The sequence below is a fragment of the Furipterus horrens genome, unplaced genomic scaffold, assembly GCF_987537825.1.
Source record: "Furipterus horrens unplaced genomic scaffold, mFurHor1.1.pri manual_scaffold_10, whole genome shotgun sequence".
In the NCBI taxonomy this organism is placed as follows: Eukaryota; Metazoa; Chordata; class Mammalia; order Chiroptera; family Furipteridae; genus Furipterus; species Furipterus horrens.
Genome location: NW_028327180.1, coordinates 48,971,442 through 48,996,813, shown reverse-complemented (window position 1 = coordinate 48,996,813; position 25,372 = coordinate 48,971,442). Strand labels below are relative to the sequence as shown.

General features: G+C 40.8%; 1 protein-coding gene across 2 annotated transcripts; it reads right to left on the bottom strand.

The window, feature by feature from the left end:
* Positions 1-439: 439 nt before the first annotated feature.
* LPL (lipoprotein lipase) lies at positions 440-25,372 on the bottom strand. 2 transcript variants are annotated; one of them, XM_090290077.1, is made up of 10 exons: positions 25,072-25,372; positions 19,019-19,179; positions 14,927-15,106; positions 13,554-13,665; positions 12,547-12,780; positions 11,120-11,362; positions 7,227-7,347; positions 6,342-6,524; positions 4,841-4,945; positions 440-2,357 (listed from the first exon to the last, which is right to left on the bottom strand). In XM_090290077.1, coding segments are annotated over exons 1-10 (1,428 nt in total). In that variant the 5' UTR covers positions 25,160-25,372; the 3' UTR covers positions 440-2,356. The 2 variants fall into 2 exon arrangements, with proteins under 2 accessions (XP_090146203.1, XP_090146202.1); XM_090290076.1 differs by lacking the exon at positions 440-2,357 and having other exon boundaries at positions 4,837-4,945.

Genomic DNA, 25,372 nt, shown 5'->3' with positions numbered 1-25,372 from the left:
TTGGGGGTACCCCAGCTCCAGAAGACCTTGTGCCTAACTGGCAATGAAGTTTTTGGTCAGTGGTGTCAGGTGGATTCTAAAACTATCAGGGTGATCACTTGGAAAGTTATACAATGTCTAATCAGTGTGTTGTACACCCAAAATTAATATAATATTGTATGTCAATTGAAATTGAAAAATAAAAAATTATTTTTAAAAAATTGTTAGCTTGTGGATCATGTAAAAGTAGATCACAGTGGATTTATTTGGCCCATTGGCTAATAACTAAATAAAAGATCTCTAAGAAAGGCCCTGTACAAATGTAAATATAAATATATATTTAGAAGCCATATTTTTAATTAAGTATAGTGGTTACCCAGTAAAAATTTGCTGAATGAATCTTCTCTAAGAATATATTTCTATTTTAGGGACTAAAATGATACAAAATAATGACTTAATGTTGTAATAAAATTTTGTCCACTTTATTAAAACTTCACATAGTTAAGTTTATTTTTTCTTAAAGCCCATTTTATTGTATTACTTCATCAGAGTAAGTTGGCTCAGTGAGATTGTCACTGATAAAGACATGTACAAAGTTAGCACCACACATCTAGAAATGCAGACAACCTTCCCAATATGTACAACCCCCTTTACACATACGCACATGTATTTACAGCTAATAAATAACACTTAAAGCCAAAGCATCGTTAATATATAATATATACTGAAGTCTATAGAAGCCAGAGTTCCCAGGGCCATACACTGATTTGAGTCATATGTTCTTAAGTGTATGCAGGCTTGCTCAAAACCCAAATCCAGAAAAATTAATGAATTAGCAATAAAGGGGGGATACCAACCGCTAATCGCACAACACTTTATTTTTAGAGAGAATTCATGCCAAACTGGCTGATATCAATCACAGTATTCATCCTGCTCTGTATACGCACAACAATATTTCTCAGATGAAGGGCCAACAAATTCCAATACATCTTTTGATCATTCACCTTTCAAGTGGTGCTGAATAATTAACGTACAGGTGGGGCTTCATCTCTGAATATGTGTGTGTTCAAGTGCCCACAACATATTCACTATGGATTCCCAGCAATAGCCTCTGAGATATTTGACTTCTTTATCATTTTACATCAATGTATAGAAAAGCATTCTGAACAGAGGAGATTTAGTTTATAAATAATTGCTCACTCTCTCCCAACTAGTTGTTAAAAACAATGACTCTCATGACATTTCACATGGCTGTGGCAACTGAGAATTCTTTTCATCATCCACAAGGGTTTTAAGTGCTATTTATGAATATGTCCCAGTGGCTTTTTCCATCTCTCTACTTAATAAAAACGATCCTTGTCTAAAATTTGTAGGCGTTTGAGTGATGCAAAATTTGACCTTGAACACGTTTTCTTATCAAAACCAGGGAAAAAAAAGAGACATGCTCAAAGTATGACTGACGCATGACCGAGATAAGCCTAAAACCAAATAGAAGCCATTGGATAGTAAATGACTTCAAACCGATGAACATAGTTTTGAAAATCTGATACTAAAATTATGAGATCATTTTCTTTCTCCATAGTTAAAATTATGTGTCAGTTGAGTATGACAGGCTCCTTTTAACACCTACCCAGGGACCGTTGTTAAAATATAACTTTGAGACAAAGAAGGAAAGGAGGGAAGAGATTAAGCAATAAACTGTAAGGCCTATTAAGACTTAATTGTCCTAAATTCTATATCTCCTTTAATTTGTAACTTAGTTATGATGCAACCAACCACAGGGAGTGTTTAAAGGTTCAATTCAACTCCATTCTCCCTTCCTCTCTCCAAGACACCGGTTCCTGGTGAACTCCTGGGCTACATCCAATGGCAAGAGGGGAACCATTCCAAAAAGGCAGGTGTTTAGACCAGTAAGGAAATGGGTCAGACTCAGGCCAGAAATAAATATTTCCTATACTCAGACTTGGAGTAAACTTTGAGAATGTATCAATCCAGAAAATGCAGAATTCCAATTAAAATATGAGGTTCTAATCCATTGTAGGTGATAGCTAAACTCACTACATAAAGAAGTTTTATTATTTTACCACAAGCTCAAACAATTCTTATTTCTTTCTCAAAAAACAAAATGCAGTGCTTTTTATATCTGCTGTTTTTTAATGTTGGAAGATGTGCTATTTGGCCACTGTACTCCTCAAATTGAATTAGCCACTTTTTAGTATTTGAGACTGTCTCTTAAAATAACTAACAAGGATAGCTAGGATTAATACTCAGGAAAATTCACTTTTAACCACCCGAAGCTCTGGGCATCTTTTGTAAAAGGTACTTCCTTCTTCACAGAATTCATGTGCTGTTGTTCCTTCTGTAGATTTGCCCAGTTTCTGAGAAAAAGAGAGAGAGAAGGAAGGGCGATTTATTATCTGCTTAGTGTTTTACAACCCTCTCCCCTCCCCCACCACTTCAGGATGAAAAGGATTTCAACTGAAAGTCCAGAACAAAGTTGTGAGAATAAAGCCAGGGCAGGTGTGCATAATGGGTCACAGAATGTGGCAGGTTCCTAGAAAGAGAAGGCACTCTATGACATGTACTTAGCCATGTCCCAATAAAGAGTATCATTTTCAGAAGACTAAACCAAATGATTTCAAAATTTAGGAAGATGTATTGCTTCTAAAACTGGCCAGGTGAAGTGCCTGTTGTTTTTTATTGTGACACAAGACTTCTAAAGAGTTATATCAGAAGATAAGAGAAAGAGAAACTTTTGTTTGATTAATTTAATCAGAAAGAAATTGCAGGTTATTAACCTGATTCATAATTATCTCCTAGATAAAGTTCACAACCATTTTTTTTAAAGCTGCCTATGTATCTGTTGTCTCAGTAATCCTATAATCAGATTTAGACTGTATCATTAGACTTTTTCATATAATTTATATGTAATATGACCAGAAATACCTTATAAACAGATGAAGTTATTTCCTAATTCGGGGTCGTTGTTTTTTGGAGTTTATTGTTTGTTTGTTTGTTTGTTTGTTTTTACATTCACATATAGATTTAAAGTTGTAAATAATTTTGGAAGAATGTATATGTACATGTGCGTTTGTGTATGTTTTTATGTGACCTAAGTTTATGTATAAACTATATATAGGAGTCCCTTTCTTAGAATTAAAGCAAATGTGACATTGCCTCAAATTTGTGATGAGGAAAAACAAAGCAAAGGACCTCTTAGTAGCACAGTCTCTACTGAGACAAGAATTCAGTTACTCTGATGGCTCAATATCAGTGACTAGTCTCTATTTCAAGTTTATCTTGAGTGTCTTACATGAATGTTTTTAATCCAGATGGCTTTACCTTGCCATTCAAAGTATATATGCCATAATTCCATTTTTGTAAAATAATAAAATATATATAAATATCACATATGCACAGAGAAAGTCTGGATAAATATACAGGTATATCTCAAGAGATACTGCAGGTTCAGTCCCAGACCACTGCTATAAAGCAAGTCTCACATTAAAGTGAATCACATGAATTTTTTTGGTTTCCAAGTGCATAGAATGTGCAATAGCGTTATGTCTAGAAAATGATGCACATACCATAATTTAAAATATTTTATTGCTTAAAAATGCTAACCATCATCTGAATCTGTTGAAAAAATAGAACCAATAGACTTGCTTGATGCAGGGTTGCCACAAACCTTCAATTTGTTAAAAACGCAGTATCTGGGAAGCACGATAAAGCAAGGTCTGCCTGTATATTAAAATGTCAGTTAAGGGTTGTCCCTGGGTGATAAGAGTCATAGTGATTTTATTTTCTTTTGCCTCTTTCTTCTAATCTATCCATAATCCATAATTATCCATGGATAAATTACATTATAAAATAAAAATAAAAAATAATTGAGATATTCCACATAAGGTCTTAAAGTGTTTTTTTCTGATTAGGTAACTCTTACTCTGTACTTTTGTCCACAGCGTAACTGGGAGAAGACAAACCAAAAGCAATTGCTTTTTCTGTTTCCAGGTCACATTGTGACCAGCCTTTCCCAACTGCTTCTTGTGCCACTGGCTTATAGAGCATGATGTAAGCTTTCTCCTCTTTCTACCTGCCTCTCATGAGCACTTGGCACCAGGCAGGGGAATCAGTGGAGGAATGAAAGCAGCCTGGGGTGGGAATTCAGGAAGGGATGGAGAAAATCACATGCTTAGTTTCCACTTTGTACTGATGCTCTGGAAAAATTCTGCTGGCAGCTGCCACATGGATTAGCCTTAAAGGTCAGGTAAGAAAGAGCCAGGGAGTGCTTTTGAGATAGAAAAGTAAACCGTCTCCTATACTCTAATGAACTCCCCACCTCGGGGGTTTTGAGATGGATGCTTTAGTGACTGCCCCTTTGGCCCTCTGTCCCCAAGGCAGCTAGCACTGAGAGCATCATAGAAGGGCTGCGTGGCTGCAGTCGCAGTATCGCTCTCCTGGACACGTCCCAGGAGGAGCTGCACCCACAGCCACATGACTCCTAACATGTGCCAAATGCTCTGCACACAGGATCTTAAAGGTAGCAGGAATGCAGTGCAGGGGAAGCACAAGCGAACATTTTTGTGGTTGTTCAAGAAGTAAAATAAAATCTAAAAACTGTGCCTGGGATGAAGATCAAAACCGGCAGAAAAAAAACAAAGAGACAGAGAAAAAAAAAGGGCAAGTACTGCCCAAAGCAAATGGACCAGTCTGAGGCGTATATGGAAGGGCTAAGCAGACCCCAGAGGTTCTGATTGCAGGAATCAGTGTAGGCCTGCAGTCTGGGTGCAGCGCCCAGCTCGCAGCAGCGCCCCTCAGCGCCAGCCCATGTCACCGGGGAGCTTCAGCCCCTGATGCTCACCAGCCAGACTTTTTATTCAGAGACTTGTCGTGGCATTTCACAAATACCACAGATGCCTTTCCTTTCTGCAGATGAGACACTTTCTCCCGGGAACAGAAGATCACCCTGTGGGGAAAAAAATGGACGTGAACATGCCATGCGGAACAATGAAAAAGATTGTTCAAAAATGGGTGGTTGGGTCAGGGCAATCCCACGTGATCAGTCTGATTATTTGTTTTGATATTTTCAATAATTTACTGTTTATACTCAGGCCATGCTGGTCAGCAACACGTCTGCATCAGAGGGTTATTTGAGGGCCCGACCCCACTGTTCAGCAATAAAGCCAGTTAATCAATCTAAATGCCATGCAAACAGCTTGGAGCAGCCTTAAAAATGTTACAAGATCCATTTCACCACCTCCGAGTGGCTTCCTTGGGGAATTCGCAAACCAGCCTGCAGCTGGCTCTGCCAGAGAAACAAGTGCTCTGCTTCTCCGGCCACAACCTCTCCTATTTTTTTTTTTTTTTTTTTTTTTTGGTGGTGTTGTTATAAAAGAAAATGATCGAAGAGAAATAATAACTTGTCAATCCTAATTTAAAACTTCTATTAATATTAGAGTAACACTGTAGTTTACAAAATTCCTATACATTTAGTATAAAAGTTTTCAATCCTACAGGGTTCTCTATGCAATTCATTTCATAGATATGTGAGGGGTAGGACTGCGGAGACAGGCTGAGGTTCTCTTGGCATCTCATCCTTCTTGAATAGGTTGGTTCTAATCTTTGAATGTCAAAGTAACAACTCTGAGGTTTTTTCCATAACTGTTTAGTGCTTGCAAGAAGCAGTGTGAAATGAGGTGCTGAGATGCCTGACTTCTCGTCTCAGCTGTCACTCATAATTGTGACCAATGAGGGCTTATGTCATCTTTCCATGAAATTCAGAAATACTATTACTTCCCTAGTATGATTAAAGAACACTCCCACAAAATATATATAGGTTTAATTAGGTATCTGATATAGTTTCCTTAAAATTTTAGATTCCAGTTGACATTCAACTTTATATTAGTTTCAGGTGTAGAGCACAGTGGTTAAACATTTATATAATTTATGAAGTGACCCCTTGATAAGTCTAGTACCCACCTGGTACCATAGAGTTATTGACTATATTCCCTAAACTGTACTCTACATCTCCATGACTATATTGTAACTGCTAATTTGACTTCTTAATCCCTTCCCCTTTTCACACAGCCCTCCAAATCCCCTCCTATCTGTCAACCATCAGTTTGTTCTATGTATCTATGAGCCTGTTTTGTTTGTTTGCTGATTTTGTTTTTTAGATTCCAATATAAGTAAAATCATATTGTATTCATCTTTCTGACTCATTTCACTTACTAGCTGACATAGTTTTAAAGACGAAGTTTATTAAAGTTTCGCCTGAGTGTTGAACACTCCAGAAATACTACTTCTAGGTAATGATATTAGAGTAAAGTCTAAAGGGAATGGAGAAAAATCAATGCAATTACTTCTTTTGAGTCTCTCCTGCTTTTACTCTGATCTTCTCAATATTGAAGCCAGGGCTGCTCCACCAGTCAGACCAGCTGAAGTAGGAGTCGCTCTTCCATTTGATTTTCAACATGAGCAGTTCTCCAATGTCCACCTCTGTGTAAATGAGGAAGGAGTAGGTCTTGTTTGTGGAAACTTCAGGCCTGAATACAAAAATCAACATATTTGGTTATTTCTGGGAATCAAGGCGTTTTTCCCCTTTTCTTCTTCCCAAGATGTAAATAGTTTTATTGTGTGGGGGGATATTTTTTAAATGCAAAAATGTCCAACAAAATACTCAAGATAAATGTCAATGGGATTTAGTGTATTTCAAAAGATATCTCCACCCCTTTAATCAACTCTAACCCTTATCCTAACAATATGAACTATTTGATACAATTTTAAGATAAAAAAATCCATTAGCCAATTATTCAGACATTATTTTTGTATATTTTCTTTCAATTTGTATTGATATGTGAACATATGTTTATTTTGTAACAATCACAGTGTACATACAATTCTCTATTCTTTATTTGTTCATTTCATGTTTTTCCTTCCACTTCTGCCATGTTTTACCTAGTTTTATATAATTATAGTTCTTAGAGGCTAGATTGGTTTTGCTGTTTTGTTCAGTCCCAACTCACTTAACCATGGCCTCAGTGTTGGATGAACGCTTTGTTTCTAATCTATGCTAGTACGTGTACCACTACAATGAACATCATTTGCCATATAGCTTTCTTTAAATTCTTTTTGCATTTCTTTTTATTGGTGTTTTGCTCCTCCCCTGTTCCTCAGACCAATGGTAATCGCAGGTGGCAGAGCCTGACAAGCGCATGTGTGGGAGATCGTGCTGCGTGGCTACTCACAGGGTGAAAGGGATGTTCTCACTCTCAGCCACAGTGCCATACAGAGAAATCTCGAAGGCCTGGTTCGTCTGTGTGTCACTCTCAGTCCCAGAAAAGTGAATCTTTACTTGGTAATGGAAGACTGTAGGGAGAAAATCAAGGGAGTGCTGATCAGCCTTTACAGAAACACCTCAACCCCCCAAGAAGTAGGCGATTCAGAACCACAGACCAGGTCTCACTAGTGATCAAGCAAGAAGTGTTCACATGAGACAGTCCGTGTGGCTTAAAAAGACTTCTTTGTGTCTATACAGTGTTTGCTACTAGCAAATTCAAACCTTGAGTTCTGCTCCCTTCCAGAAAGTGTGGTGGTAGTGGGTAGAAAAAATCCAGGTAGATCTGAATTGCCAAGCAGTCCTAGAAAGTACTCATCTTTGATGGGGTTCTTGGGAGATGAAATCAGGACACCACATTACCTATGATGCTTTCTCCATGAACTCCACCTCTTTCTTGGCCAGCTTGTCCCTTAGCATCCATACCAGGAATATTTGGTGTTTGTTATTGTGTTTCTTCATGTTTCATGGGTATGACTGACCTCCCTATCCTGTGTTTAAGCTCCTTTGAGTCAGAGGATCAAGTTCATCCTCTGTCCCCTACAAGTAGGATAGAGTGGGTATACAGCAGTCTCACAATAAAAGTTGTTTCATTGTGCACACTGCATCCCCCTCCAAAGCTAAGAAGGTATGCAACTACCTCAGAACTAGAGACAACCAGAAGTTCCAGAAAATCAAACTGTATGGAAGTCCGGAAAACAAAGATATAAAGAAGAAATACTCATCTAGACAGGTAGGAGGGGCACAGCCAGGGCAGAGAGGATGCGGTGTGGTGGTGGCAGCAGCAGTGGCAGGCCAGCAGAAAGCGCAGTCACACGTTTTAAAAAGTCAGGAGGGACACCTGGGGAGCGTTCCCAGCTCCTCACTGGACCTCGAAGCTCACAGTCCCAGCACCGGGGAAAATCAAGTCTCATTGCTTCTGACTGTGCAGACCAGTGAGGGATGGGGTGGAGGCAGAAACTGCCAGTCTCTCAGCAGAGTTCACATGTTTAAAGGGCCCCCACAGTCCTAGAACATCTGCAAATGCACCCACTCTGGGAACAACAGCCAGGGCAGCAGCTAGAGGGGTGCTGGTCCAGTGTAGAAGTGGGAGAGGTGCCTGAAAAAGGGGCTAGTGCTGGGCAAGCGGCATTGTTCCCTCTCGGACCCCTCCCCCACATGCAGTGCCACAATGTGGTAAAACAGGTCACCCTGTACTAATGAATCCCTAAGGCTCCGCCCCTTAAATGTAAGAGAAATGACAGCTCTACCTGGGACGCAGAGGCAAACAAACACAGGAGCCTGTCAGAATGAGGAGACAAAGAAGTATGGCCCAAAAGGGGGAACGGATCAAGGTTCCAGCGGGAGAACTAAGCAATGAGAAGATTGCCAATCTAACAGATGAGGAGATAGACAACCTAACAGATGCAGAATTCAAAACATTGGTGATAAAGATGCTCACAGGCTTGACAGATATGCTTGAGTACCGCAAAAGCATAAAAGAAGAAATGAAGGCTATGCTAAGTAAAACGAAGGAAAATCCACACAAAACCAGTGGTGAAGGAAAGGAAACCAGGATTCAGATCAATGATTTGGAACATACAGAAGGAAAAAACAGTCAACCAGTGCAGAATGAGGAAGGAAGAATTGAAAAAAATGAGGAAAACTTCCCAAATTTTGTGAAGGAGATGGACATACAGGTCCAGGAAGCACAGAGGGTCCTGGATGAGCTGGACCCAGAGAGGACCACACCAGGATGCATCATGAATGAGATGTCAAAGGTGAAAGATAAAGACAGAGTCCTGGGGGCAGCAAGAGAGAGGCAGAGAGTTGCCTACAGGGGGGTGACTATAGGACTGTCAGCTGATTTCTCAGAGGACACTTTGCAGGCAGGAAGGGACTGGCAAGCAGTATTTAATGTAATGAAAGGCAACCTGCAACCAGGATTACTCTATCCAGCAAGGCTATCATTTGGAATGGAAGGGCAGATGAAGTGCTTCCCAGACAAGGTAAAGCTAAAGGAGTTCATCATCACCAAGTCATTATTATGTGAAATGTCAAAGGGACTTACTTAAGAAAAGGATCAAAACTATGACCACTAAAATGACAACAAACTCACAACTATCAACAACTGAATCTAAAAAATAAAAAGAAAATCCAACTAAGCAAACCAGAATAGAAACAGAATCATAGGTATGGGGATTATTTCAAGGGTTATCAGCTGGGAGGGGGAGAAGGGGAGAAATAGGGTAATAGTGTAGGGATTAAGGAGTTTAATTGGTTGGTACAAAATAGGCAGGGGATAGTTAAGAATAGTATAGGAAAGGGTGAAGCCAAAGAATTTATATGCACGACCCATGGACATGAACTCAGTGGGGCGGAATTGCTGGAGGGAAGGGGGATACTTGGCAGAGAGGAGCAAAGGGGGAAAAAAATGGAACTACTGTAACAACATAATCAATAAAATATACTTAAAAAAAAACAAAAAAATACTTGTTTCATTGTATCAGCAGTGAGGCCATACAGACTGTCAGCTCCTAAGGCATCCTGTGCTGGAGACAGTCTCTGGAGGCAGGTGCCTGAACTTGAGCCTCTCTTCCCTGCTCTGGCCATCTCTACCAAAAACCCTGAGGAGATGAGATGGGGGTGAAGATAAGGGGATAGGAAAGGCAGCAGGCTTCAGGCACAGCCACTTACAGGGGGTGAAGAGAAAGAGAACTTGAGGTGAAATGGGGTCCTTGCAGGAGCGGCCAGGCCTGCCGGAGTGCCTCCGTGACAGGACGGAGTGCCATGAGGCACTGCACAGAGCGCCTGGAACTTCTCCACACCTCACACACACTTCCTCATTCTGAAGAGTCAGGGACACTGAGGGATGTCTCATTGCTTAAAAGGCTTCCTTGAATTACCAGTGCTCCAAACCTCTGGGCCACCAAATGCACCTCTACAGATTTTCACAAACCACCTTACAAATAGATGCCTCTATCAGATATATGTTCTTCGGGGAACTGTTCTTTGATATCATTTCTTCCCTTGGACTTCCACTGACTCCAAATAAGCCAGCATTTCTGACGTTAGTCCTTCTGGCCAGATATCTGGTTATCTCCTCTCCTGTCTCTCCTCAGTTCCTGTAGGTCTTGTTTATCTAAGCAAGCTGCCATGTTTGAATTGTGAAAGTGTGAACAAATTCATACTGAAATGGAAATACCTTAGGAGGTTTGGTATAGTCTCCCCTTCCGGGAATAGTCATATTTTAAAATACAGGTGGTTCTTGCGTTCACTTAAAGCAACCTTTAGGAGTTGGCAAACTTTTTCTGTAAGGGGCCAGATAGTAAATATTTTAGGCTTTGTAGGCCATACAGTCTTTGTCCCAGGAAAGCAGCCTTAGTCAATACAGAAACAAATGCATGCAACTTTATTCTAATAAAACTTCATTTACAGAAGCAGATGGTGGGCCGGATGTGGCCCACAGGCCATAGTTTGCTGACCCTGAATGGATGGTTTCAAATTAGCTCTGAGCCTGGTGCCAACAGGCTGGCACACACTAACAGTCACAATTACGGAGGAGGGTGGCCAGGAGGCCTGCTGCACCGCGTAGTGCAGGCTATGCCCCAGGCCTTGCTGGCAACAGGAATTTGGAGCTTTGGTAAAGTGGATCAGTACAACTTCCCCTCTACCAACAAACACATAAGTGAGGGCTCAGTGTTTAGTAACATCCTTTTATCATCTCTGTTGCAATGAACAGAATCAGTGCATGTGATGCAATGAGCATGACAAAAAAAAAAAGGGATCAGATTGGTTTTCTTGTTTATAGCATCTCAAATTTACCTTTGTAGGGCATCTGAGAACGAGTCTTCAGGTACATTTTGCTGCTTCTTTTGGCTCTGACCTTATTGACCTCATAGCCCACATTGTTGCAACGGTTCTTTCTGCAACTCAGGCAGAGCCCTTTCTCAAAGGCTTCCTTTGAATTGCACCGGTAGGCCTTACTGGGATTTTCTTCATTCAACAGAGAGTCAATGAAGAGGTGAATGGAGCGCTCATGGGAGCACTTCACGAGCTGATCCACATCTGGGGAAAAAGGAAGGCAAAGAAAGTTTCAACTCTGTACAAGTCCTCAATGAGTGTCTCATCTAGCATGTCTAAAAGAGTTTAGGTGTGGTGTGAAGAACAAAATGACCTGAGGATCTAGTCCCATGACTTTCTAATTGTACATCCTATGTAAGGAATTATTCTTGGTGGCAGCTTCTCACTTACCTCCAATAATGTCAGAGTTGCAAATGTATAGGGAATTTTTGGCTTTACTGTTGTCTTGTATTTGTGAGTATATTTAGGAAGCTACAATAAGAGAAGGTGATTTCACCCAGTTTATCATATCCTTCTCTTATATCTAAAGCGTTTAGTAATTCCAGATGCTTCTGGAAACATAATTCTAGAAACCACATCATAAGGGCATAATTATTAAATAAATATTATTTTATCATAGATGTTACATAAAATTCAAGGGTTTTGTTACTACTAATGATTTTTACATTAAATGGATCATAGAAATAATCACCAATGTTATAGGGGTGTATCTATTATCATAAATTTTTATAATAATTGAAAATAACATTATGCCATAAGTTTTATAACATGCACAAAAGTCTTGAGCATCTTATCTACATGTATGACCCATTATTCACAAAGTATGCAAAGTTCCCTTAAAACAAATAATACATTAAACATAAGCTATCACAATTATTAAAACAACTATTAAGCCAATATTATACTTTCTTCTTAAAATTTTGGAATATTTGTTCTTAGAGAATGGTGATTTGTTTATGATTTGTGCATCTCTTTAAAACACCAACAAAAGAAATGTGGAGTAATTAACATGCCCTTTACTTTCTGTAAAATTCAAAATAACTCTATTGGTTTTGCAACTGCATTCAAAGTGTGATAGCATGTGGCCAGATAACATTTTATGCTGCTATTATCAAAGGCAGTGGGGGTTCCTTGTCTAAGCCACATCTGTCTTGTCTTTTGTCACTGTGAGTGCAATACTCAGTGTAGTCTGAATCATAGTACATGAAAGATAAGATGCCTGACTGACCACAGGAAGGGGACCATGCTGAACATGACACTTCATCTGAACCATTGCTTGGCTCAATGTATACATTAAAGCAACATACTTGTAGAGAATAGTAGAACACTGGGTCCGTAAGAGTTAAGAACACAACTTACATTTCATTAACTTCTAAATTCATATTTACCTCCAAGGCCTTTCTCTGCAATCACACGGATAGCTTCCCCAATGTTACAGCCTGGTTGAAAAGTGCCTCCATTAGGATAAATGTCAACATGCCCTACTGGTTTCTGGATTCCAATACTTCGGCCAGGTGACCCTCTGGTGAATGTGTGTAAGACGTCTACAAAATCCGCATCATCAGGAGAAAGGCGACTTGGAGCTTCTGCATACTCAAAGTTAGGTCCAGCTGGATCTAGGCCTTAATTAGGGGAAAAGAAGAAGGCCTCACAGATTTTTTTTTTTTTTTAATCTTATAGCTCCTCAGGAAAACATAGCAGTATTGAGTATCTGTTACATCCTATGGAGAACTTCAATCTTAAGCCTCACAGATTTTTAAATTCGAATTGTTTTTAGTCTTTATCAGTATCACCATAGTGTTCCATTGCTCACCACTTGAATAGAATTGGCAGCCACACAGATTCTTATCAGTTCCTGTTTGATAGTAATTGGATCTTTAAACTACTGAGAGACAGAAAAGTAGGCTTAGCTCCTTCTAAAATGGAATTTGTCTCTTAAACTAGCCATGAATTAGTAATTTTTACAGAATGACTTGATTTACTTTTGGAAATTATTTTTGAAGCTTGTGAGAGGTCCTTAAACAGTGCTGGTTTCTTCCTTCCTCTCTATTGTTGCCAAACCGACTACTACCACTGGCCTAGATGAAAGTTTTCCTTTTTCCAAATGGTGTTGATCCTTTTTCATGTTCCCAGTACTGATGGGAGGAGGGACACCAGTGGGCTCTCTGTGCTTAACTCTGCTCTTTCTCTTCTGCCAGGAGATCTGCCCATGAGAGCAAGGGTCTATATTCTGTCTCACTGCAGAAAAAGAGCCCTCCCATGACATAATCAAGTGGCTGGGCATACCCAGAAGAACACACACACATATGGACATTTGGCAGACATTCTCATTCTCTTTCAAAATGACAGGCTCCTCCACTCTTTTGTTATAAGATGAATGGCACTGCTTTCTTACCGGTGATCCTGTTGACCTTCTTATTGGTCAGACTTCCTGCAACGCCCGCAGCATGGGCTCCAAGGCTGTATCCCAAGAGATGGACATTGTCCAGAGGATAGTTAAATTCCTCCTTCATAAGAAATAAATAAAAAAAGGATTCTTACAGTTGCAAAAGATCAAAGCTAAAAGAAATAAAATGAATACAAATATTGCTTTCAACACATAGGCAATACTGAAAACTAATTCTACTTATTTTAATTTTTTGTCACAGATAAGAAAGACATGTACTCTAGTGTTGAGATCTTTCTCTTTCCTTAGCAATATATTTGACTTAGAAAGTTTTTCAATACATCTGAAATTGAAATGTATGGAAATCTTAATTTCCATACATCTGAAAATATCTATATGTATACATGTGCATGTGTAGATTTATATATAGATATAGGTATATGTATAGATATACACACACACATTTACCGTAACTTTAACCCATTATTTCCTACTCTAAATGTCCTGCATCACTTTATTCTTTAAGGTTAGCCAAGGAATGACTACAAATCAGAAAATATTACAGGGGAAGGGACCACAGACACATATGGTCCAGCCTCCTAATTCAACAGATAAGAAGCCTGAGGCCCAGGGAGGGGATCTGATTTGCCCAAGTTCACATTCCTGGTTAGTAAGAGTCAATGGTCAACCTTTTAATGGTCAGTCCAATAAACATAGCTTATTGTTTACCTCTAAGCATCTGGTTTAAGTAATTTGGCCCTGTCAGAGAATTAGCTTCTTTGAACCCCAAGAAACTTTTCAAAGGTAGTTTTCAGAGGATGGCCTCAGGGCATTGTGTGGATAAAAATGGCAGCTAAGTTAGAAGTCCTGACCCTGAACCACCTCACAACATACGGACTATCCGTGCCACGTTCCTGCTAGCTCGACTCCATCTCTCCCATAACTCTGACCAAAAATATGGGCCCTGAATCCACACTAAAGGATAAGTACTATTAATATTTTCATCAAGGAGATCAGTATCTTAACAGGACAAAGCCAGGATAAAATTGCATATGCCAACCAATTGACAGGGAAGGAATGGCCCAAACATGACATCTTCCCCATGCCCAGAAATAACAAGCTTTTCTCTGTTCTGCCCACTCAGTTCTTGGTCTCAGAAAATCTACTCACTATGAAAATATCAAAGGACAGAGCAGGGCAGAGCCACATCTGGGCTTTATAGTTTTATCATTCTTTTCATAATGCTGCTTTTGTCCGTCCTGCAGATTTGAATTGCCCCAGGAAACACCTATATCTAAGTGAAAAGGAAGAAAGACCAGCCACTGGTCCAGCTCTAGCCAAGAGATCTGTTTTGGACTCATGGCTTCTTCCCCCAGTATTACCTCCATCCAATTGATAAACGTGGCCACATCCTTTCCCACCAGCTTGGTGTAGCCTGCAGACACTGGATAGTGTTGCTGGGCCCGTGACAGCCAGTCCACCACAATGACATTGGAGTCGGGTTCCCGCTTGTACAGGGCAGCCACAAGTTTCGGCACCCAACTTTCATACATTCCTGTCACCTGGAGAGGATAATGCAAGCGCTCTTAAAATCCCCACCTGCAACTTGTCACAGATATGTCAGCCCAATATACCTCCATTAATTGGGGAAAAACAAACCCACAAGGAAACCCATAGGCTCAGCAGAAGACTCAAACCACACAAAAGACTGTTCAGGAACCTGTGCCTGACCTTCCCGAGACAAACTTGAATATGCCAGAGAAGGGTGTGCTGAGCTCAAGGATGGCAGACTGCAGCTTACCACACTTTCAATTTTAACAGCACGTTTTATGAATTCAGGGAAATATCATTAAGTCATGGTAGTAAAAGAAAAGATCAATCTGAACAAGTTAAAATTTTGCAGCAGAGTTATAGACTTTTTTTTTTAAATCAGTTTCTGTACTATCAATTAGGCTAATCAATGTTTCCCAACAGAATTATTTTGGCAGCCATAAAGGCACTTTTTTTCTTATAAAGGGTCACATACATTTGACATGCTAATGAAAAAAAAAAGTTTTAAACATGCTAATTCATCCCAAAAGAAGGTAAGTTTGCTTAGCAATTTCTTTCTTAATACATAAAAAAATGATCAACTTCAGCTCAGACTTTTTCATAAGTCTCTCAAATGCTTCATTATCAGCATGAAAATTAATGAAGTTTAATGTTCACATCTCCCTAATTATTAGATTGGTCCTGTTTGGAGGTAAGCAGACTGCCAACAGTAATTCTTTGCTTCTTGTTAACAAAGGCCCCAAAATTTAGTCACAAGAACTATGGGGTCCTCAGATAAACTCTATTTGTGTAGACATTGGACATCTGTGCAAAGTCACATGCTTTGAAATAACAGAAAAACATTTAAAACTGCAGATTATAAATTGTACCCCATTCTGCCATAAACTTGTGCACAGCAACAACCTGATTTAAGTTCCTAAATCTACCCATCCTTCATATGCCCTGAGAGCAGATCATATTATAGCCACAGTAAAGCTTAATCACCATGTACGATTCTGAAATCCATGTGTAAGGCAGCTTTTCGGGAGAGACCTGTAAAACCTTTCACCTTCCAAGAGTAAGTCTAACAGAAACTAAAAGGACTCTTGAACTTCCAGACCAAGGGGCATCATCTGGAACTTTGCTTTACATGGCAGCTTCTTTCAGACTTACACTTCCATTTTGTTTCATCTATTTTTCTAGACTAAACTATCAAAATGTGATGGCTCACTTCACTTCTGACACTAACAAACTACACAATCTTTCACCACATTGCTGTGCTCTGTGGAACAAAAAAGCAGGCCTGAGACCCAAAGGATCTTGGTTCCAACCCCAGCTCTCCCACTCGCTACTTCTATGAACAGCATGGGCACTGCTTTCACCTCCCTGGGCCACCTGGAGAACAAAGGGTCAGACTCAGGGCACCTCAAAGTCACCCTCCACCTCCTAAATTTCTTCTTGGGGTCCATCTGGTTTCCAATCTACTTGCAGTGATAAAGTCCCAACTCCATAGCTATTTTAAGTGGGAAAAGAAAACAGAGAAGGAAAAGTACAAAAGTGATGCTAGCCTGTTAGGAGCTTCATTAAACCATCTTTGAACATGTCCCAGAGAGTCTGCTCCAAGTCTGGCTGCAGCCTGGGTCTTTGAGGGAACCCACCAGAACACCCACCTCACATGAAACCCTGAGAAATTGGTCCTGCTCCCCCTTCTCCTCCACTCAAGATTGGAGGCCACCCTGCGCAGCTGTCTCTCAAGAGAGAAGGATGCCATCCCTTCAGAAAACAATGTGAGTCTCTCCTCCTTTCAGCCAGGGGTGAGGACCTCCTACATCACAATGAGAAGCCTATGCTTAAATCAGGTGGCAAAGCTCCAGCACAGCCGTGTCCAATCGCCTCCTGAGACGGGCCCTACGCCCGCTGCACGCTAAGCATTCCTTCGGGTTCTCACAACAAAGCTGCAGAGCATTCTCACTGCCCTTAGTCCTCAGCCCCTGAGGCGCTGAGCAGTTTACCTCAGACAGGGCAGGAAACCCTTGTTTGCTCTTAGGCCCTATTATGAGTTTTTCTGTATTGTTGATGTTTCCAAAAGAGGCAACCTGTCAAAGAGCAAGTAGCCCAACTTTCTCCTGCTGTGACTGATACTTGTGTTCGCTGCCTATCAACTCACCTAATCCTTCCTTTTTAATTGAACATATATGCTGTAACTAACAAAATGAGGTGGGAAAACCAAGTAAGTACCCACCTTCTTCAACTCTGGAAAGGTATTGCTTTCTAGGTTTCTCTTCTGAGGTTCCTTAAATTAGTGCCAGTTTTTTGGTTTTTTTGTTGTTTTTTTATCAGACACACAGGCAAACTGAAGCCTTCCTTGCCTCCTGCACCAGGGGAGTCCAGCCCAACCAGACAGGGAGTTTGCTGAGGCGAGCTCAATCCAGCATGGCTGGGTTGGTCAGACAAGCCAGCTCCACGCAGGGAAACCCAGCAACACCCCTGTCCCTCAGGCCTCCAGCGGCCAAGCCCCTGAGCCCTGCTCTCAAAGGGTCAGGACATGAATGCGAAGAACACAAATGAGCATAGCAGACAGGAGGACTAGTGAGAGAAAAACACCGTGTACTGATACTGGGTCAGCTGTGTCCTCTTAGTATGAGAAAACAAACATATTTTTTTTTAATTCCTAAAGTACAAAACTCAGGGATAAGATATGTGAGATATTTGATTTATTCCTGTCATATAAGTATTTCTTAAGTTTAAACTCTTTTGAAAACTATTAAAAGACAAGTTCTATATACAATCAAAATGTCTCTAAAACCATCAAAGATTACGTTTTCCTATTTAAATCTTCTGAAATGTAAAAAGGATTTATGTTAGGAATATTTATCTAAAGATATGTTATTTACTATAGTAACTCTGGTAACAGATATATTTTGTTAGAATAAACATCTGTGTAAATGCTATTAAAAGTTGCCTTCATCTCCATAAAAGTTTTTGCAATTGTCCTTCACTGTCCTTAATGGTTGGGACTAGAAGCAGATGAATCTCTAGCTAATTCATCTCATTAGAATTCAGTAGCTATTACCATATTTGCAAGCTCTGACATATGGAAAGATAATATCTCTTTAACCATCCATTTTATTTAAGTTCTTTTAAATAAACAATGAAATCTGCTCACTAGGGATTTAAAATATTACAAACCAACTGAAGTACTTAAGTAAGAACTGCACTATGTAGAAGTGACTACCTAACAAATTTAGAAAGAACTAGTCTATTCACATTCTTTAAAAGTAAATATAAGTGCAGTTTTTACCTTTTCTAATCATCTTGCATGACATTTCCCTGGCTAGCCCTCTTTATTCTCTGAAAAGCTCCCTAAAGTTTATCATTGAACAATGTTGGAAGTGGAAGGATTCTAGTCCAACCTCTTTGTTTTACGGATCAGTAAACTGAGGCCCAGAGATGAGAAGGGGCTTGATCCACATCCCAGAGCTGGAGAACCCCAAAACCAGGACTGGAACCCATGCTTCCTCATTCCACTCCAGCCTCCTCTTCACTCTCATGGGTTGTCTTCTTTAGGAGAGAACCTTCGGTGATAGGCTGGATAAACCAGGATCGTGCCATTTTCCAGTGATTCCCCAAAACGATAACCTACATTCTGCTCTGCAGTTGAGCAAAGCCTCATTTTCTACCTCACAGGAATGGCTGGTTGGAGGGCCCCCACTAGCTCCCAAGGTAAAATGGAGGTCAGTGTGGCCTGGAGGAAGTACTCATGAACCTATGACTTTAAATTCCACAGTCCTGGCCTGAGCCAAAATTGCCTTTACTCAATTTTAAAGCAAAGCCATCCAAAAGCAAGCAGAAGACTAGGATGTGGAAACCCACCACTGGGTTCCCAACAAAGTCAGAACTCCAGGTCAACCCCAATCTACTCCTTTCTAAAGAGCCTCTCTTACCGTCCAGCCATGGATGACCACGAAGGTTTTGCTGCTATGGTTGAAGTGGCAGTTAGCCACAGATTCTGGTACCCCAGGAATGAGGTGGCAAGTGTCGTCAGCTGTGTCTTCAGGGGTCCTTAGAGCAAATTTACTTTCAATGTCTAGAAAATCTTTTCCTCCTGTAATTTGTGAAAAGGACAAATTGGGTAGAAAGTTAATTGGAGGATTGTTTTGTTTCATTTTTAATGAAACAGTTGGTATGTTTTAGATTCACAAGTAACCAGCTCCAATACTATTTTTGTTTCTAAAGTTTAAAAAAAAGTAAATGTGGATTGCAAAAGAATGACTGGTTCTCCAGTGGTCAGAGCTGACTGAGATGGCCTTAAAATAACTGTGAGTTAAGCAATATTGATCTCTCCTGTATTTTCCATCCTCTCCTTTAGTCAGGGCACGCGCGCATGTGCGTGTGTGTGTAACTGTTACTTGAAATTCCTTAGTTAATTCAATCTTCTCTCAAAATATGAATTGGCTGAGGTCATGCTGCTAATAATGGAAGAGAGAGTGGGGACCAGACCCAGGTCTCTTGGTTCCAGCTCAAAACTCATTCTCTTAGAGACACTGGCTCATGGCTCTCACGTTGTATAGTTCTACTTATTCCATATATTATGTCACCTCTTTAAGTCTCTGACCAGGCCAAAGGATATTTTCCCACAATAAGATAAAATAAAGCTTGTTTGAGGGAAGATTGTTTCCTTTTCACCAGCATAATTTTTTAAAATATTAGCAATAAGTAAAGTTGGCAGCCCGAGGAAGCTTTTACATGGAATGGTTCCCACCCCCATGGCAGGACACATCAGTTCAAGGTATTTTTTAAAATCATTTAATGGGTTGTTCAGAAATACTTGTGCTATGTATGAACCAGGATTCATTCTTTCTCCAAATATTTCTTTTCCCACTTACGTCTTTAGTCTTCCACAAAGTCAAAGCTTAAAAAACTATCACAAAGCTGGTTTTGGAAAGAATCCACTTTGGTTCTTCATAATTAATCTCAAAACAAATAAGGATAGAAAGAAAACCTTTATTGTCTCTCTGGACAATAAATCTAAATGTTGATAAATCTTTACAGGGTATTTGTAAACAGTACATATCACATCAGAGTGAAACTTTAAGTAAACTGTATTGCAAATAAAATCAGACTGTTTTACAAAGCAAACACAGTCAAAGGGAAATTATATTATGGGAAAATATTTAATTTCTTGTTAAGTCAAAAATAATATGTTTATTCACTATAAGAAGGTAATAACTTGTAGATTTCAGATTTCACTATTTAAAACATTCAGAAGATAAATGACTGATGTTGTTTAGAAATACTTCTAATTTCTTACTCTAAACTTCCTCTCTGTTCACAATTCAAAAGCTGAAAATCTGTAATTTTAAATAACGTTGCAAAAGTGAGGCTAAAAAATAAAAATAAGAATGATATTGTACATGGGAAGACAAGCATCCAAACCAAACTTATCATAGATTTATCTAAGGACTGTCCAAGATTTTCCTTTTTAATTGTTTTTCAGAATTCCTTAAACAATATTGTGGTTACCTCTTGCTAAGTGAGTCATCATATGTAGCAAGTTGATCATACACACACATACTCACACACAATCTCTAGAACCTAAACAGTCTTAAAATAATTTATTCAAATCAGAGATTAATATTTAAAGCTTTTTTATTTCCCATGGTAAAATTGCACTTGAAATTTACCCATCCATCAAGAATACACTCTGCTTCTCATCTTATTTGAAGATGCAGGACTTTCTTTTCCTTCCTTAAGCAGAAAGCACACTGGTGGCCTTATTATTTATCTGACAGTGGAAAAAATGTAGATTTTTAATCTGATTCTGCTTCCAATATGCAAGAAGTTCTTTTATGGTTAGAAAGTGCTTTAGAAAATTTAAAACTAAATTAGTTTCCCTCTCCCACATCTCTCCACATCAAATAAGTCATGCCTCCTCTCTACCAGTCTTATTTTAACATGTTCAATTAACAGTCTTTTTAAAGCAGTAATAATCTGAAACCTGGCAGATGGTTCTCACCCACCACCTATTTGCCAACTGATATTTAAGACTCTTGCCTTGCGTAACTCCAGAGGACACCATTCGCTTCTAGTCCATTTTTCCCTAGAATTATGCAACATGATGGGCCTAGTGTTGCTAGTGATTTTGCAATGATTAAGAATATTCTTTGTAATTATTAAGGCTGGGTCTGTACATTTACACACACAGAAAGAGTCTATTCAATCCAGAGATCTTGTATCAGATGGTCTGAATAGCTCAGGGAGAGCTCCATTTTCCCACAACCAAAATTTAATCTTGGGTACATATCTTGCAAAGAAAAATAATCAGAAATTCAAAAATAATCAAAAATAAGTGAATTTTTATTTCGAGACCTTTCTTTCACTTTTCAAGGAAACGATTTTTCACTTTAAGTTACAGAAAGCATAATGAAGCATTTTACAGGAATATATTGCCACCCTATATGCTATGGGATGTTTTCAATTCTATGTCAATTCTGTAATTGAAATCATAAATGTCCGTCTTACCTTCTCCTGGTGTTCTGACAGGAGTTTTCACACTACAGGTGTTTGTAACCCCTCAAGAATGTCTCAGCATCCTGAAGACAAATGTGCTTTACAAACCTCTACCAGCCCTCACATTACTGACTTAGGCCACATAGAAACAGGGGGAGGGTGGATCCTGATGGTGAGCAGTCAGTATGTGTAGTTGTCCGATACACACTAGGATTGCACCTGGCTGGCAGATGAACTGACTTGACTTCACTGTTACTAAGGAAATTACTGTTTCCATACACAGAAATGATATTAGTGACTCTGCACTTACTCTTTTAAGGGGATAAGGACCTTTTACCAGATCCCTTTAGAAATTCAAGCCATCTTAAAAAACTGAAAAAGGGGGTTTACCTAAGGTGTATTTCTTTATAAGAACCTCCATCTGAATTCAGCTTATCACATCAGCATCACCATGCCAATCTGGCTGCATCAGACATGATCTTATTAACCACTAAAGGGAAATATTGGGGAGCCAGGTAACTTACAAGTGAATGCATTTCATGACTATGTGATCATTATTCCTAAATTCCTAAACAGATAGCTAAAAATCTAAGTATGCACATTAAGACAGAGAATTTATCTCAATGTGGATAATCTTAGAGGCAAAATTAGGCTGAGAAGTCAAAGCACTTTAAGGATAAATTTAGAGAGGGTATGTTATTGTTTCCTGAAAAGGAAAAGCATGGAGCATTCCAGAAAAGATATTCTAAAGGCAGTTCACAGTCATTAGATGAATGTGATTGACATTTATAAGAAGACATGAGGTACACAAGCTCAATTATAATTCTCTTTGAAGTTTCTACTCTGTCTCTCTCACTCTCTCTCTCTCTCTCTGTCTCACACACATACACACACACACACACACACACACACACATACACACACTCCTAAAGGACCTCATTGGTAATTTATGTACTCTCTAAGACTGATGGTCACAATTATTGACTAAAGCAGCTTCTGTAGAATGCCAAGAAACAAGTTGAATTGATGAAAACAAAAAACAAGTTCGGTGAGAAGGGGGAAAAAATCAATATTGTTATCTGACTGAATCGATTGGTCCTGCCAGATAATCCAGTGCAGATTTGCTTTTCATTTTTATATGTAAAATGTTTGTAAAAATAGAGGTAGTAAACTGTATAGCCCAATTTCTCCTCCAGGAATAAAGCAAGCAAGGGGGGCTGAGCTAAAAATACACTGTCTGAAAGAAAGTGAAAATTTTCCTTTGAAACTCTTCTCCAGTGCCTGACTCCCACTTTTCAATACAACTATTAATCCATCAATCCCTTGCCAAGCTCTGCTCCACTGCAAGGGGCATCTGCTATTTTGCTGTCATCACCCGCCATGTTTAATTCAGATGTTAGCCTGGAATTCACTGGGACCAGTCAAATGGAACCTCAGCTACTGAACACTGAGCCACATGCTCGGTCTCCTTGTTCTTCACGTCTCCCAATGAAGCCACACAGAGATGTGTGGTGGCTTCCCAGAACAAGGAAACAAGGGCAGTGCCTCCTATCCTCCTATTCTTCTTAGAATGAACTCGAGAATGAGTAAGTAAAGTCAGAGCCAAGGAGGTGCTCCTTACCATTCCCTCACACCATGTTTTTCTGCTCTGAAACTCTTGCATTCTCACATGAATTCATTTGGTGGAGAAAAGGGGCGGAAAGTTGCTATGGTAGGAGAGGCATAATATAAAGGGGGGTGCAGATGGAGTGAGAGTGGGAGGCTAGGATGACAGGCATTAATTTCAAGTCTACTTAAAAATGATTCCTCCATACATTTACAGCCAGGAAAAGCATGTACTGGTTAAAATCCAGTTTAATTCATGAATCATCTGTGTCCATGGAAATCAGAGTAAGAATTAGAGGGGCCTAAGGGAAGTCTGAGTCCAGTCCAAACTCCTCTCCAGAATTGAGGAAGATAAACTCTGAGAGGTGGCACTGACTAGCCCAGGAATTTAGGGTCCTGAACATCTAAGGGAGCCTAGCAAAAATTTAAACTCTGGACAATACACATCTATGTGTGTTTTATGGTAAAAGTAACAGTACATTATGATGCACTTACCAAAAACGAGAAGGTGGAGTTTGTTCCTACCGTCTTCTTGGGTAGTGTTCAACACTATCAAGGGGCCATGACACCACACAAGATGTTTAAGGCTTTCTAACTGAACCTCTAATGTTCTCCAACTGACCTGACAGGAAAGATACTGGTCTTTTTTCTCCAATTCAGCTTTGATGGGATCTACTTTGTTTAACCTGGCAAAAATGTTCTTTCACATTTCTGAAGTAAACTTCCAGCTGCAATAAAAATCTTGGACAAACTCGGCTATAACTTGAACCATTGCGCATGTGCAACCTGAAAGGACATCCAAGCACCACCACCAGAGAAGAGAAAACGCTGCCTCCTTTGAGGACTTGCTTCAGTTGCCTTTTTTCTTTTTTCGGTAAGCATTTTATTTATCACTAAAACACACACACGCAGCAGCAGCAGCAAGTTCTGTGTTGGCTTCAATAAGACCAAATACTTAATCCTTCTAGTTGCTGTTGTGTTAGCTGAACCAAGGTTCGAGTTAAGCAGACTGCCTCTGTTGCGGGCAGCTCTCGGGCTGAGTGCCTGTTCCCCACTAACCCCCACCCCCACCCCTGCCGCAAAAAAGAAATTCGACTCTGGCCGCAACGCCTTTACCCTGGTGAGCGGGCGGCTCCCGAGCAGTAAAGAGAGCCAATACAAACGTGGAAACCCCCAAGTCCACGCTTTCAGGAGAGTTGCTAGATTTGTTGGGCAGCGCGGAGAGAAGCCAAGCGTGCAAGAGTGGCAGCTTCGGAGCTTCCCTGCGCCCGAACGCACGCAAGATGCGGGGTCCCCCACTCTCGCTTCCATGCAGAGAGTGAGTGTCCTGTGCTTCTAGGATGCAGAAAACCCTCCCCACTCCCTGGGCCGACTTCTCCAGCACGGGCCACTTTCTGCCCAGGCTCCCACAGGCGGAGGCTGAGCCGCAGCCACAGCCAAGCCGGGGTCACCTTGACTGGCGTGCCTTTCATTCCAGGGTCCCCCCCACCCCCACCCCACCCCGAACCAGGGTGTGACTGCCAGTCACTGCCATCTGGGCCCTTCCTCCCTCCCCGCCACCCCCCTCCCTGTCCCACCCCTCACACTCCCCCTGTCCCTTCTCGGCTGAACAGGGGCGCCAGGGAACATGACCTCATCGGCAGTGGAGGGGACAGCGCGGGAACCAGGGAGAGCGGAAACTGCGAGCGGCCCCAGCGAGATTCCCTCCCTGCTTCTCCCGGATCCTGCCTCGGTGACTTCTCCGAGCAGCGCTCGGGCTAAGAGAGCCCTTCAGGGCGCATCCGAATCCCCTTCTGGCTTCCTCCTTCCCATCCTCCAGACGCGTGGAAGTGGCCACGGAGCCGAGTCTGCAGGTGAAGGGAAGTCTGCGCGCAAAACTTACGGTCGGCGGCGGCCACCCCTCCGCGGGAGGCGATCAGACTCTGGAGCCACAAGCCCAGAGCCAGCAGGAGCAGCGCTTTGCTCTGCATCTCGGGGCTTGTCCCTCCGTGGGAGCTACAGGGCACGGTTGGGAGTGCGGACAGACTGATGCCCCGCGGAGCCGGAGCCGGAGGCGGGAACAGGCAAGATCCTCGGTCCTGCGCGGGCAAGTCTCCTTTCAAAGGAGAGAGCCGGGCAGCTAGAAGTAGCAGGTTTCCTCGGAGGAAGAGGAGTCCAGTCTGACACTGTTTCCACTCCAAGGC